At 40.1% G+C, this 14,982-nt stretch overlaps 2 protein-coding genes across 2 annotated transcripts; both read left to right on the top strand.

Annotated features, from left to right (window-relative positions):
- The first annotated feature begins 3,168 nt into the window (after positions 1 to 3,168).
- Positions 3,169 to 5,439, top strand: LOC112200941 (translation initiation factor eIF-2B subunit epsilon). Its single transcript, XM_024341948.2, has one exon. It carries the CDS (start codon positions 3,260 to 3,262, stop codon positions 5,387 to 5,389), a length of 2,130 nt encoding a protein of 709 aa, XP_024197716.1. The 5' UTR covers positions 3,169 to 3,259; the 3' UTR covers positions 5,390 to 5,439.
- Positions 5,440 to 11,746: 6,307 nt separating this feature from the next.
- On the top strand, positions 11,747 to 12,868 carry LOC112199583 (geraniol 8-hydroxylase). The gene is made up of 2 exons (XM_024340577.2): positions 11,747 to 12,082; positions 12,257 to 12,868. The coding sequence occupies exons 1-2, from the start codon at positions 11,747 to 11,749 to the stop codon at positions 12,866 to 12,868; spliced, it is 948 nt and encodes a 315-aa protein (XP_024196345.1).
- Positions 12,869 to 14,982: the final 2,114 nt, after the last annotated feature.

The raw sequence follows: 14,982 nt of genomic DNA on the forward strand, positions 1-14,982 counted from the left end.
CAAGAAAGCAGAGAATGGTGTATCCTACTACACCTGCTTTACTAGTTGAAACTAAGCTAGCTGTCCCTCTAACTTAATTGCATAATCAAGAGATTTATCTTGAGCCTAGAAAGCCTTTGGGTTCCCCTTGACAAAGTAAAAAAAAAAAAAAAAAACGTTTAACAAACAAGATACTATAGTATCTTTCAAATCTAGATCACATTTGAAAAAAGATGTCATTAATTCATGCCAATGGCCAACAGATCTCAACTCATCTTCTAAATTAAGGGCCAAGAAGAGCTGTAATTTTCAAGTTAAATTTGTTTTGTGAGAGATGAATTTCTTGAGTTGTATAGTACTCTTGTTTTTGTGTTTTGTCTCCTGGTTCTTAGTCCAAGTCCTCCATAGAAGAACCAAAGCTAGGCTCCCACGAGGACCAAAGCCATTTCCAATGATTGGTAATCTTTTCAAGCTTGGAGACAAACTTCATCTCTCTTTGACCAAGCTTTCACAACAATATGGCCCCATAATGTCTTTGAAACTAGGCCAACTAACCACTATTGTAGTTTCTTCATCAACCATGGACAAAGAAATCCTTTGAATCCATCAATTGTTTTGCAACGAACAATCCTAGATGTGCTGCAAGCAGTGACAGACAACTTGCCTTGGATGTCAGTATCACCAAGGTGGAGAAAGCTTCGCAAAATATGCAGCTCCCAATTGTTTGCCACCAAAGTTCTTGATGCCAACCAAGCGAATCGGCGAGTGAAAGTGCAAGTTGAGAGCATGGTACATGGTGTGGCAGTGGATATTGAAGAGGCTGCTTTTAAAACTATCGTCAATTTGCTGTCAAGGACTATTTTCTCTTTCGAGTTGGCTGCTACTGAAAGTAGTAGTAGTGAGATGGCCAGAGGGTACAATGAGATTGTTTGGGGCTTAATGGAAGAGGTTGGGAAACCAAATTTGGGGGACTATTTTCCTATGCTTCCGGAAGCTTGACCTACAAGGCATAAGGCGGCGCTTTATGAATTACTATAATAGGATGTTAGGCTTCACACAATCTGTGATTGATCAAAGGTGTTGAGAATATATACATCCCACATAGGAAAAATAGGACCTTGCATATGAGTTTATAAGGGTTTGGGCCACTCCATCTATTGCCAATTGGTTTTGAATATGAACCATAGATTACTTTATCATGGTATCAGAGCGGGTTACCCCACGTGTGCATGCCTTACGGCTACACGAGCTCCATGTCACCCAAAGTTGTCCACATGTATGGCTTGAAAATTTGCCACACTTGCGGAGGCGTGTTGAGAATATATACATCCCACATGGGAAAAATGGGACCCCTATATGGGTTTATAAGGGTTTGTGCTACTCCATCCACTGCCAATTGACTGTAGAATTTGCTGCGGGCACAAATACAACTTCAGCCACATTGGAAGGAGCAATGGCTGAGTAGGCAGAGATCTTGGCATTTGGGACAACCCAAACTCTTTTATGCTGGAGATGATAACCAGGGCAATCATAGTGTAAATCTGTAAAACTAGTCTGAAGGTTGAAGATGAAGCTTTAGGACTTTGAGAGAGAATTTTATGTCGGAGATGATAACCATGGCAATCATAGTGTAAATTTGTAAAACTAGTCTGAAGGTTAAAGATGAAGCTTAGGACTTTGAGAGAGAATTTTAGCAGCATAGCACTGTATTTTCATTAACATAATCTCTAAAAAGAAAAGATACAATATGCAGGTATTTATACAACTCTATTTAAGAAACAATCACAGCAAAGAAACTTTAGGATTAACAAACTGACTACTCTAACAAACTACCAGCCTGGCATGCTAATGCGCTACAATTGTCAAGAAGTTTCTGGATCCACGCTGGATATATAATGCTGACAAGGATGCTGAATCATGAGCATAGCTCAACACCTCCCCTCAAGCTCAGCAAGGGTGAACAAGCTGAGATTGGTACTGTGTTGTTTGATAACAGGTGTATGCAAACCTTTAGTAAGAATATCTGCTGTTTGATCAGTAGTAGGCACATATTGTAGAAGAAAATCTTGTCTTTGTACTCTTTATGAGGTTATTAGGATTGGAGAACCAAATTAATGTTACGGGAAGAAACTTTCAAGCTAGGTTAAGATTGTGTGGAAAGGAAAGGTGGGCTTAATCCTAAAAGGTGGGTGTGCTAGGAGACTACTAGTTTGTTTGCTCTTTTAGTTAGGGGGGACTTTGTAGTAGTTTATACAAAACAGTTCTTTCTGTTGACCCCATAGAGGTGGATCGTTTTTGTACTGCTTGCCGAATTACATAATGGGATGACCTCTCTTTTACTAAAAAAAAAGATTGTGTGGAAAGAAAATATCAAGACTCAAGAGTGGTTAAATTTATAGAAAATTATATGTAATTTTTTGTTATTAAATGTTATTAAATTTATGGCTTCCAATAGTTGGTCATGAACTTTGAAATTATGGCTTGCTTAAACTAGCTATTTGGTCTATGCCTTGCTGCCGTTTGTGTACTCTTCTTCCTTTCTTCATTAAAATTTGAGAATTTCTCAAATAAGTAGTCAAGTACAAAGAAACCTTATTGGAATTTTTCTAAACTTAAGCTCAACTTTGGCTCAAATGATTTCTTAAAGTTCGAGCTTGGTTCGATTAAGGGATAAGTTCAAGCTCTTGATATCCCTAGTTCTGTGGCTGCAGAGGTCATGGTGGTCATTAAGGCTATTGAACTAGCTTGGGTTAGAGATTGGAAGTATGTATGGTTAGAGGTGGATTCAATTGACTTATTTGACTCTAATTCAATTGAGATTATGAATAATAAGAAAAGTTTGAAGAATGTAATAATTCAATACGAAAAATACAAATAACATAACAATACAATTTTGATACCTAATAAGATGCCTGACTTTTCGTCTTAAAATAACATGTAAAATAACGAATACATGTAAACTTACCAATTCCAAATTAGGAATAGGGAATTTCCTTATCTATATTGTTGGCGTGAGTCACTCTCCATAACTGTAAGAATTGTAGTATAAATGTATAATTAGGATTGTATAGTTAAGGAGAATATTATCTAGTTAAGGAGAGAATATCATGATGTAATTAGTTTCCTATTAGGATTGTGTATACTTTTTATATATACTCAATCTTTGGAGAAGATCAATAAATAAGAAAATTCCCAATCTCTTTGTTTTGTTTGACTTATATTTCCTATCGCAACATGGTATCCAAATTATTTCCTAGTGAAGAGGAAATTCCTATTCATAATGCAGCGAGGGCTAGCTACTCGGGGTCTACAAAAGGCAGAGGTTCGGATCACTAAGTATTTCATTGATCGATTTCTCCTAAATTTTAATTCATTCATACAAATTAAGAACGAAGAGAAGGCAATGGGTGCAAAGAAGAGGGCAATGGGTGCAAAGAAGAAAGGTGCATCGAGGGGTTCCGAGGACTCTGAGGAATTGGGACAGGTTCCCCTGCAGGCCATCCTCTTAGCCGATAGTTTTACTACCAAATTCTACCCCGTCACCCTTGAACGCCCCAAAGTGCTTTTGCCATTAGTAAATGTCCCCATGATCAGCTACACCTTAGCTTGGCTCAAGTCTGCTGGAGTCAAGGAGGTCTTTGTTTTCTGCTGCGCTCACTCCAAGCAAGTGATCAATTATCTAGAGACTTCTGGGTGGTTTTGTCAACCTGGCTGCTTCGCAGTCACCGCAATTGAGTCACATGCTTCTGCTAGTGCTGGAGATGCTCTGCGTTTGATATACGAGCGCGATGTGATCCATGGAGATTTTGTCCTCATAAGTGGGGATACTGTGAGCGACATGTCGCTTACTCAAGTGCTTCAAGAACATAAAGAGAGAAGAAAGAAAGATAATAATGCTGTAATGACAATTGTTATCAAACCTTCTCAAATCATGACCCACCAATCTCGATTACTTGGCGCTGGTGAGCTGTTTATGGCAATAGATCCTAGCACGAAGCAGCTTTTGTGTTACGAGGAAAAGGCAGACCATGCAAAGGAATCTATATTTTGTCTTGATAAGTCGTTGCTTGTTGGTAAATCTTCGATTTCTCTGCATAATGATAGAGAGGATTGCTATATCGATATCTGCTCTCCTGAAGTCCTCAGCCTTCTTGCAGACAATTTTGATTACGAAGATCTTCGTCATGATTTATTGAATGGATTGCTTGACGATGACGTTATGGGATACAAGATATTCACACATGAAATTGACTCTAGTTATGCTGCTAAGATTGACAACTTCCGAAGCTACGATGCAGTTAGTAAGGACATCATTCAGAGAGGGAGTTACCCCTCGATGCCAGATATTAAGTTTACAGAAATCGGACATGGCACCAAGATTGCGGACAATACTGAAATTTTAAGTTCTGTTATTGGGGAAGGGTGTTCTATTGGGTCAAATGTTTCCATAGAAGGTTCTTATATATTGGACAATGTCACCATCGAAGATGGCTGCAAGCTAAAGCATGCTGTGGTTTGTGATGGAGTGGTCATCAAGTCCGGGGCAATTTTGGAACCTGGAGTAGTTTTGTCTTTCCAGGTTGTTTTAGGAGAACAATGCACTGTTCCTTCATACTCAAAGATATCGTTATTTCAACAACCAACCGAACTTGCAGACGATTATAGCAATGGAATTGCAGAAATTTCGCGGCATATTAATTGTAATGTAAATAAACCAAATGAGGTTGGTACTGGTGGGGCTGGTTATGTTTGGTCAATTTGTGATGACGAGTGGAGAAATTCAGTTGCTCCCATTCCTGCAGACAAACTTGCTGAGGTGATACGTACCACGGATGGAAGCAGTCTCACACCTTCAGGAGAGGTAAAACTTGAATCTAGTGATTCTGAAGACAGCGATGAAGATACTTCTGACTTTGAGAATGAGGTTGAAGCAACCTTCCTAAGAGCCGTGCATGAAAATATAAAACTAGAGCATGTCGTCTTGGAAGTGAACTCGCTGCGATTGTCATCCAACAAGGAAACTGCAATTTGTGCTGGAGCTATCTTTTACTCGATGATGAAATTGGCATTGGAAGCTCCACATGACTCGGCAAGCGAATTGGTTAGAGCTGCTTCTAGGGTAATTTCAGAATGGAAACACCTGCTCAAGAACTACCTATCAGACATAGATGAGGAGATAGAAGTAATAATGAAGTTTGAAGAAATGTGTTTGGAGTCTGCCAAGGAATTCTCCTCTGTGTTCGATAAGATACTGTATCAACTGTATGACCAAGAAGTTATCCAAGAAGAAGCTATTCTGAGGTGGGTTGGAGAAAAGACAGATGCGGATGAATCAGACAGAATTTTCGTCAGGCAGGCGGAAACGTTTGTCCAATGGTTGAGAGAGGCAGAAGAGGATGATGAAGAATAAGAAGAAGGGAGATTTATATAGCGCTCTAATTCGGTGGCGGGATGCTTTATTGATTGATAGATATATTTTTGAACTTTAAACAATTTTTGCTCTGACAATTTGGATTTATTATGTCCATGAGCTTGAAAATGGGATTTACAAAAGTTTCTTGCTCTTATATGTGTACGTGTATGATCAATTGTCTCCCAAACCGACAGATTTAGATTCAGAGTCGTTTATTTCAAATCTACATAAACAAAGAGGGCATTATCATAACTTCTGCATATGCACATTCTTTTAATCAATAAAGTTCAAGAAGAATATATGTATAAATAAGATGCGTATTGGAAAGTTTAATCTTTAAATGATTTTTTAGTTCCTTTAAAAATCTCTTTTAATTTTCTTTATTGTTTTACTTTCATTTCGCAACTTTGCCATTATGTTTTCGTTAAGAAGTCTCTATGTCTCTTTTTTTCTCTTTCTTTTATTCTCTATTTTCTCATTATCTCATATAAACTTTTCAGGATATTGTTCGTAGACAAAATGCATTTGACTACCCACAGACCACAGTTGTATGGCCGACAGCATGCACATAAAAACACACGAGTCAAAAAGCATGGCAAACCCCTATTTGTAATACTCTCCTACACGCCACAAAGTGAGAGGCTTCAATTTATCTTTCACCAACGAAGAAAGAGCTTTAATATTTGTCAAAACAGAGAGGAGAGAGGAGAGCTTTGGTTCAAATTGCTCACGTATAGATATAGTGCGAACACCGTCCAAGGTTTCGAAAACAGAGTTTTTCTTTTTTTATTTACAAGAGTTTCGGAAACAGAGTTGATGATGACATTTACATTTAACAAAGATGTGTCCAGTTAAAGCACAGTATTTGATGAACACGTTAATATCCTTCCTACCTAACGATCTGTTCTGATTCTGTTAGCAAGCGAGAGCTGTCAATTGCTGCAATGTAAGCCTTGCATAGTTTTTATCTGCAAGCCTTTCAGAGCCTTCCCTAATCCCTAGCTACCCTCTATGTTTTCATTCAATTCAGCTTTAAACATATCCGACAACTACAACAGGCAGTTAAGAGCCCGGCCCCATCCACATATATGCAAGCTCAAATTTGTGTAGAATAGAGCAAGCTAGAATAGATCTTAGTCATCTTACTAGTCCTACCCAGGACACATCTGAAAAGATTGGTTCATGTACTTTAAAGCAAGTTGAAATCTTCAAGATAGTGAGAGATGGATTTTTTCTTGAGTTGCATACTCTTGTCTCTTTGCTTTGCTGCCTCCTGGTTCTTAATCCAAGCCCTCCAGGGAAGAACCAGAGTTAGGCTTCCACCAGGGCCAAAGCCATTTCCATTGGTTGGAAATCTGTTTGAGCTTGGAGACAAACCTCATCTCTCTTTGACCAAGCTCTCACAACGCTATGGCCCCATAATCAGTTTACAACTCGGGCAAGTAACGACTGTTGTAGCTTCTTCATCAGCCATGGCCAAAGAAATCCTCCGAAACCATGACCAATTCCTTTGCAACCGAACAGTCCCGATGCACTACGAGCCTTTAAAGACTACAACTTGCCTTGGCTTCCAGTATCACCGAGGTGGAGGAACATTCGCAAAATATGCAACTCCCAATTGTTTGCCACTAAAGTTCTTGATGCCAACCAAGCTGGTCGGCGAGTCAAAGTGCAAGAGCTCATAGCTAGTGTCAAGGACAGTATGGTAAAGGGTGCGGCAGTAGATATTGGAGAGGCTGCTTTCAAAAGCACTCTCAATTTGCTATCAAGGACTTGTTTAGTAGAAAATAAGAATTGAATGGGTTTTGAATGCTTCGATATTATTCATCTTCAAAATAGGAGGTATATAAAGAGATACAAGAGTAGTCCTAATAGGAAAACATCTCCTACAATTATACAGAAAACGTAATCTACATCTACAAGGAAAGAAAATATTTACAGAATATTCTACACTTCCCCTCAAGTTGGTGCATAGATGTCAATCATGCCCAACTTGTCAATCGAGTTGTCAAACAATTTCCTTGACACTCCTTTCGTAAGAACATCTGCTAATTGATCTTCTGTATACACAAAAGGGAAACAGATGATCTTCCTATCCAGGTTTTTCTTAATGAAATGCCGATCTACTTCCACATGCTTAGTCCGGTCATGCTGAACATGATTATGAGCGATTTCAATAGTAGACTTGCTATCACAATGAAAATTCATAGGCTTCTTGAGCTTAAAACCCAAATCTTTCAACACATTACGAATCCACAACATCACACAAACTCCATGTGCCATACCTCGAAACTCAGCTTCAACACTTGACCTAGCAACAACCTTCTGTTTCTTGCTGCGCCAAGTCACTAGGTTTCCTCCAACGAATGTAAAATACCTAGATGTGGATCGTTTGTCTGTCTTATCACCAGCCCAGTCTGCATCCGTGTACCCCACAATTTCCAACTCACCCTTTTTTTTCGAACAAGAAACCTCTTCCAGGTGCCATCTTAAGGTATCTCAAAATACGATATACTGCATCCATATGCTCTTCACTGGGACAATGCATAAACTGACTAACCACACTCACAACATAAGCAATATCAGGCCTAGTATGAGAGAGATAAATAAGCCTTCCTACTAGACGTTGGTATCTTCCTTTATCAGTTGGAACTTGATCCGGATAGATGGCAATGTTGTGGTTCATCTCGATCGGTGTCTCAATAGGATTACAGTCAAGCATTCTTGTTTCCATTAACAAGTCAAGCACATACTTACGTTGGGATAGCAAAATCCCCTTCTTAGACCTCGCAACCTCAATTCCCAGAAAGTACTTTAATTGCCTAAGATCCTTCATCTCAAACTCCTTAGAAAGATACTTCTGTAGGGCCTCCATCTCTTTTAAGTCATCCCCTGTGACAATCATATCATCAACATATACAATCAGAGCGGTAATCTTACCCCAACTACGCTTGATGAACAAAGTATGATCTGAGTTGCTTTGTTTATATCCAAACGCCCTCATGGATTTGGAGAATCTTTCAAACCAAGCTCTTGGAGACTGCTTCAACCCATAAAGAGACTTCTTCAACTTACAAATCTTGCCAGTATCATAAGGAAAATTTTTAACTCCTGGTGGCATGTCCATATACACTTCTTCCTCTAAGTTACCGTTGAGGAACACATTCTTCACATCAAACTGATGTAGAGGCCAATCTTTAGTTGCTGCAAGTGAAATCAAGATTCGGACAGTATTGATCTTTGCTACAGCGGCAAATGTCTCTTCATAATCAATTCCATAGCGCTGAGTGTAACCTTTGGCAACTAATCTGGCTTTGTACCTATCAATGCTCCCATCAGCTTTAAGTTTTACTGTAAACACCCATCGGCATCCAACAGTCTTCTTTCCAGCAGGCATAGTCACAATATCCCAGGTCGAGTTTTTCTGCAAAGCCTCTAGTTCTTCATTCATTGCTTGAGTCCACTTCGGATCTGCCAAAGTATCCTGTAAACTACTAGGAATAGATACAGTGGATAATTGATCAACAACAAGTGCATGTGACCTGGACAACCTATGGTTAGACATGTAATTAGCTATAGGATACTTAGCTTTGGTTTTGATGTCTGGTTCATATTGTTTCTTAGGAATACCCTTGGTAGCCCTCTGTGATCTCCTAGATTCAATATTACCTACTCCAGATGACTCGTTTAAAATTAAAGGTACCTGAGAAGGAACATTTGCAGCGGATTCTTCAGTTGACGATGTAGAGAGGGGGAAGAACTCTGATAGATGAGGACTCTAAATATTCTGTTCAGTGGGTGCATTATAGCCGGGCTGATGAATGAACACGTCGTTGGTTTGTGATGTTCCATATTTCCCAGAATGCATTAATGCATCATCATCACCTTCAAGTTGTGTATCGGTTTTCTGGTGCACATGGTCCCTGTTTGACAAGTCAAGCCCACTTTGGGGCTGCACAGTAACAGGTTGGCGTGTTGGACCTGCCCTTTCTGACAAATCATGAAATTGACTTGCAGCATTAGGAGTATTTAGAGTGTTGCATGGTTGGTTGGAGCCAAGCCATTGGCTTGGAGACTCAAAAAACTACCCATCCGAGGGGCCCACTGGTCCACCAACTTGTTTACATCCCATCAGACCACCATCCTCACCTGCGGACCCCACGGTCTGGTTAACACCTCCATCTGAGTGCTCCACCCCCACGGGTCCACCGATTGGTTCAGTGCCCAATTCTCCCAATTCTTTTTCATTTGCCGTCTCAACGTCTATGTCGTTGTCCACTGATATTGGAGAGTTCCCAACTCCAAATTTTAACTCCAAAGCCTCTAAATCTTAGAATTCTTCAAATGCAAATAAATCTTGAGGATTTCTTTCACAGTTGCTCTCCCCCTGAAGGGAAGACTCTAAAACTCCGCTTGAATAATATGGCTCAGATTCGCGAAACGCAACATCAAGAGAAACATACATAGTGCTAGTAAGAGGATCATAGCAATGATAACCCTTTTGGAATTCGACATAACCAACAAATATACAGTTACTGGCACGGGGATCAAGCTTGCTACGTTGAGGCTTGGGAATATGAACATAGGCTATGCATCCAAACATGCGAGGTTCAAGATTTGGTAGCGACGGAAGTGACAGAAGTTTTATGGCTCTTAGCCAATTCACATACATCACAACGAAAATCTGAATCACTGACAACTGAAAACAAATGAGGTTGTAGTTTCTTGAGATAACTAAAAGATAGATGACCCAAACGACGATGCCATAGCCACACTGTTTCCTTAGCGCTCTCTACTCCATTGACCAGATGCACCTGTATCAATTATCTAAGAACTATTCATAGATATCTTACTCTTCATACCTGACTTCTGTAGTAGCCACGACAGCTTTTCCAACATTCTTTCGCGGTTTCTTGGTGAAATCCCACCAATCAGGGTAGCCATTCACTTCATAACACCGTTGCTTGATATGACCCAAATATCCACACACTGGACACTTTGTATTTGCATATGGATTTGTTTTACTTGAAGGGCGTTGTTGTGGAGGAATTGAGAAGCCTGGGGGAGGACCCTATTTGAGTTGGACAGCCATGGGATTCAGAGACGTGTCCCATTGCTTGCCTCTCAGAATGCACCTTCCGAACATATGCATAACTTTGCTCTAAGTCGAATTTCGGGTCTTTGCGTAGAATCTCACCACAGACTTGATCATATTCTGAATCGAGTCCACTAAGAAACATGTGAACACTCATTTGTGCCATGATAGTGGTCTCTTGAACAACTGCAACCACTGTGTTATTTTGAGAGGCCATACGCTGATCAATTTCCTGAAACATTCCCACCAATTCATTGTAGTAGGTAGGAAGAGTCCGACCATTCTGTTTTGCTCCAAAGCACTTCTTGTTTAATTCAAAAATCCTAGTTTCATCAGAATCATCATAAAAGGTCTTCTCAACAGCTTCCCACACATCTTTGGCAGTTGGGAGTCAGATATACCGATTCATGAGTGATGGCTCCATGGAATCAATTAACCAACACTTCACTTTTTCGTTCTCTGTGGTCCAAACTTCAAATTCAGCAGAATCTACATTTGGTGCAGCTCTAGCTCCAGTGAGATAGCCAACCTTTCCTCGTGCTCCTATCCTCATCTTCATAAGAGGAGCCCATATGGTGTAGTTGGATTCATTCAAGGCAACGCCAGTTGGAAACGCTGAGTTATCTTGAGCTGTGGTATGATAATGGTTAATAATTGGAGGCATGTTGTGGAGTGCAAGGGTGGCAGCGTCGTCCTCCATTTAGCAGAAATAAAGGTCTGTACGAAATCAAAAAAGGAGGACTGTAGGGACTGTAGCAGCGCAGCAAGGCTTGAACAATTATGCAGCGACTTGGCTTGGCTTGTGGCTTGTCGGCTAGGCCTAGACAATTATGAAGGATGTGGTGGTATATAGTCCCCACGTGATGTTGCAGATGTTGCTGCTTCCAAAGTGATTTTGCGGCTTCCAAGATTGTCCCCACGTGATGTTGCAGCTTCCAAGTTTGTTTGGGTCAATTTCGAATGGACTTGTGACGGTGAAAAAATCAATTTGATCAGGTGGTTTGTAAAAATTCTTCGAGATGCAGGTTTCGGGTTTCTGAGGAATACAGTGCAGGAATTAAGCCTGCTCTGATACTAAGTAGAAAATAAGAATTCAATGGGTTTTGAATGCTTCGATATTATTCATCTCCAAAATAGGAGGTATATAGAGAGATACAAGAGTAGTCCTAATAGGAAAACATCTCTTACAATTATACAGAAAACGTAATCTACATCTACAAGGAAAGAAAATATTTACAGAATATTCTACATGTTTCTTTATGGATCTAGCTGAAACTGGCTCGGGCAGTAGTGATACGGCTAGAGAGTTCAAGGAGATTGTTTGGGGTATAATGGAAGAGGCTGGAAAGCCGAATTTAGGGGACTACTTTCCTGTGCTTAGGAAGCTTGACCCCCAAGGCATAAGGCGACGCTTCGCCAATTACTTCATGAGGATGTTAGGCTTCATTGGATCTGTTGTCAATGAAAGGTTGGAATCCAGAAAAGCGCATGATTATGTCACAAGTAATGATATGCTGGATACCCTTATAAACATCAGTCAAGAGAAAACTGAGGAGGATATGAACAACTCCCAAGTTGTTGACCATTTGTTTCTGGTTAGTTTCTACTTTGTTCTCTGTTGTTCTTGATTACTTAACAATACTATGCATGCTTACTAAATTTTTTGTTCAGTACATGATGATTTTTACAATTACGTTAGACAGAAAGTGCTCTAGAAAATATTATTATGTATAGGTCTAAATAATTAGTGAACTATTGTGTGTATATAGGTTCTATTTGCTGCGGGCATAGATACAACTTCAGCCACATTGGAATGGGCAATGGCTGAGCTACTACACAACCCAAATAGCCTTTCTAAAGCTCAAGAAGAGCTGGATCAAATGATTGGAAAAGGAAAACCAATAGAGGAATCCGACATTGCTAGACTCCCTTACTTACAAGCAATAATCAAGGAAACCTTCTGGTTGCACCCAGCGGTTCCATTGCTACTGCCACGGAAAGCTGAAATAGATGTAGAAATTGGGGGTTATATTGTCCCTAAAGGTGCGCAAGTTCTTGTCAATGTTTGGGCCATAGGAAGAGACCCGGGCATTTGGGACAATCCAGATTCTTTTATACCGGAGAGGTTCTTAGACAACCAAATTGATGTTATGGCAAAAACCTTTGAGCTTATTCCGTTTGGTGGTGGGAGGAGAATCTGTCCAGGTTTGCCATTGGCAATGAGAATGTTGCACTTGATGTTGCGTTCACTCATCAACTGCTTTGATTGGAAGCTGGAAGATGGAGTTGTACCTGAGACCATGAACATGGAAGACAAGTTTGGCCTCACTTTACAAATGGCTCAGCCTCTCATAGCTCAGCCTCTCCTGCGGGAACTTTGATGCATGTTAAGGGCAGGAACTGCTGATTCCATTGGAGGAGAATACCTCCATCCAAATGAAAAAGGAGATAGATATATTAGCTAATCTGTTTTGGGCTGCAGCTATTCGTCAATCTTTATTCACTTTGGGCACCTATATAAACTATATTTATTATTGGTTGCTGATGCTTAGAGGTTGTTGTAATTGTTTCAGCTGCTTATATCTACACTATTTCCAGTGGGCCAAAAATGATAACTCCGTAATAATTGCATTAAAACTCTACAGGAAATGCTTAATTTATTATTTATTTATTTCATTTGAACGATCTTAAACTAGTCCGTAAGGGAGAAAGGGAAGTACCTATAAAGGCTATGTTTTTTTTTTGAAGCGCTCGCTCGCTCGCTCGAAAATATATTCATAAGCTAGAATAGGCTATTACATACCATTCCACTGCTATCAGACAGACAAGAAGATAGTGGTAGTACCCACATTGGTACATAGAAATAGACCTATTCGTTGTACAATTAAATACGTAGAACATAATGGGAGCCCCCCTTTGGTACTACACCGGAGGCGCTAGAAGGATCCGGCCCTCCCAACCTAACTATTACCCAGTAATCTAGTCGCCTAGATACTATTGTATCTAGACTGAGAATTAAGTCGACAAGACCAAAACCAATAACTAAAGCTAGATGCACACAAGTGCCTAGACGTACAGTCCCTGAAAATAGGGAATTATTGAAACAAAACTGACTTAAACAAAATAAATAAGGTCTAGGTCAAATAACCCAGCCCAAAATCACAGCCTAACAGCCCAAGAAGGAAACTCCAGCTCAGGCTCAACAATGAAAACTTGACCTAAGCCCATCGTCCATCTGCAGCCTCCAATGGTCGACCGTTGCCACCCGATACCTGATCTCGCTGCAGCAATCGGCACCAGCCCTCGCCACTGCCACTGACTCCAGCCTTGCCGCCGAACCGCAAGACCCGACCTCGATGCCTCAACCCACGTCGAAGCTCGACCGAACCACGTCGAAACCAATTGAAAGCAGCCCGATTTAGCATGTCGCCGCCACCGTTCAACTCCTCCACCACGCTGCCGGTCATGGAGATCCAAGAGGTGCCTCAGCGACACTCGATCCGCATTGCATTGCTGATCGCCTAGGATTACTTTTGTGATGCCCATGACCATTTATTAAGTGAGATAAGTCTTTCTCTATTAGTAAGTGGAGAGTTTTGAATTCAACTCAAGAAGTCGACTTCTTGTGTAACTTAAAAACACAAAAGTAAAAATGCTATTCTTATATATATACAATACAATATCATTAGAATCAATGGATGCGAGCTTTCGCAATACTTTCTCCAAGTCATCAGCGGAATAAATGGTTGGCACAAGAATTGAAATATCTGCGATATTTTTGATATATCCCCTGATGTATCTCTTTTTGAAGGGACCGACATATTATAGGGCGAAAATATCTTATCTTCCACCGTTTCTGCAAAATTTCTCCGTTATCGTTAAATATTTCTGATATATTAGATATTTGAGATATATCCCCGATAAAATGAAGATATCAGTAAAATATGATGAAAAAACAAAAAATAGAAAGAAAAAAAACAAAAAAACTCAGTTATTCACAGAGAACAAACATTATAGAATATGGAGGTTATATGACTTATATCAGGGTGTAAAATTTTAACAACGATTTCTAGTTAGGATATAGCCTAATAAAGAGGCAAATTAACCTGTTTGGGAAAAATACCTCGAAGTGAAACCTTTGAAGGCAAATTTGGGTAAAGTGAAATTCCCTTAAGGCGAATCTAGGTGAGGAGAAATCCTCTCAAGGCGATTCTGGGTGAGAAGTAATTCTCTAAATACAAATCTGTGTGAGGAGAGATCTCCTCAAGACGAATCTGGGTGAGGAGAAATACCCCCAAGGTGATTCTGGGTGAGAAGTAATTCTTTAAATGCAAATTTGTGTGAGGAGAGATCTCCTCAAGGCGAATATGGGTGAGGAAAAATCTGAATCTAGGTGAAGAGTATTCCCTTCGAGGGAAATCTGAGTGAGGAGTAGAGTCCAAGTGAGAAGAAATTCTCTAAAGATGAATTTGGGCGAGGAGAATTCATGATGAAA

Source organism: Rosa chinensis, chromosome 4, assembly GCF_002994745.2.
Source record: "Rosa chinensis cultivar Old Blush chromosome 4, RchiOBHm-V2, whole genome shotgun sequence".
In the NCBI taxonomy this organism is placed as follows: domain Eukaryota; kingdom Viridiplantae; phylum Streptophyta; class Magnoliopsida; order Rosales; family Rosaceae; genus Rosa; species Rosa chinensis.

What these genes read in the sequence shown, in the direction of transcription:
- LOC112200941 (XM_024341948.2), top strand. Translation starts at nt 3,260, where the DNA reads ATGCAGCGAGGGCTAGCTACTCGGGGTCTACAAAAGGCAGAGGTTCGG.
- LOC112199583 (XM_024340577.2), top strand. Translation starts at nt 11,747, where the DNA reads ATGGATCTAGCTGAAACTGGCTCGGGCAGTAGTGATACGGCTAGAGAG. An exon ending in TTGTTGACCATTTGTTTCTG is followed by an intron (nt 12,083 to 12,256) that starts GTTAGTTTCTAC and finishes GTGTGTATATAG; the next exon opens with GTTCTATTTGCTGCGGGCAT.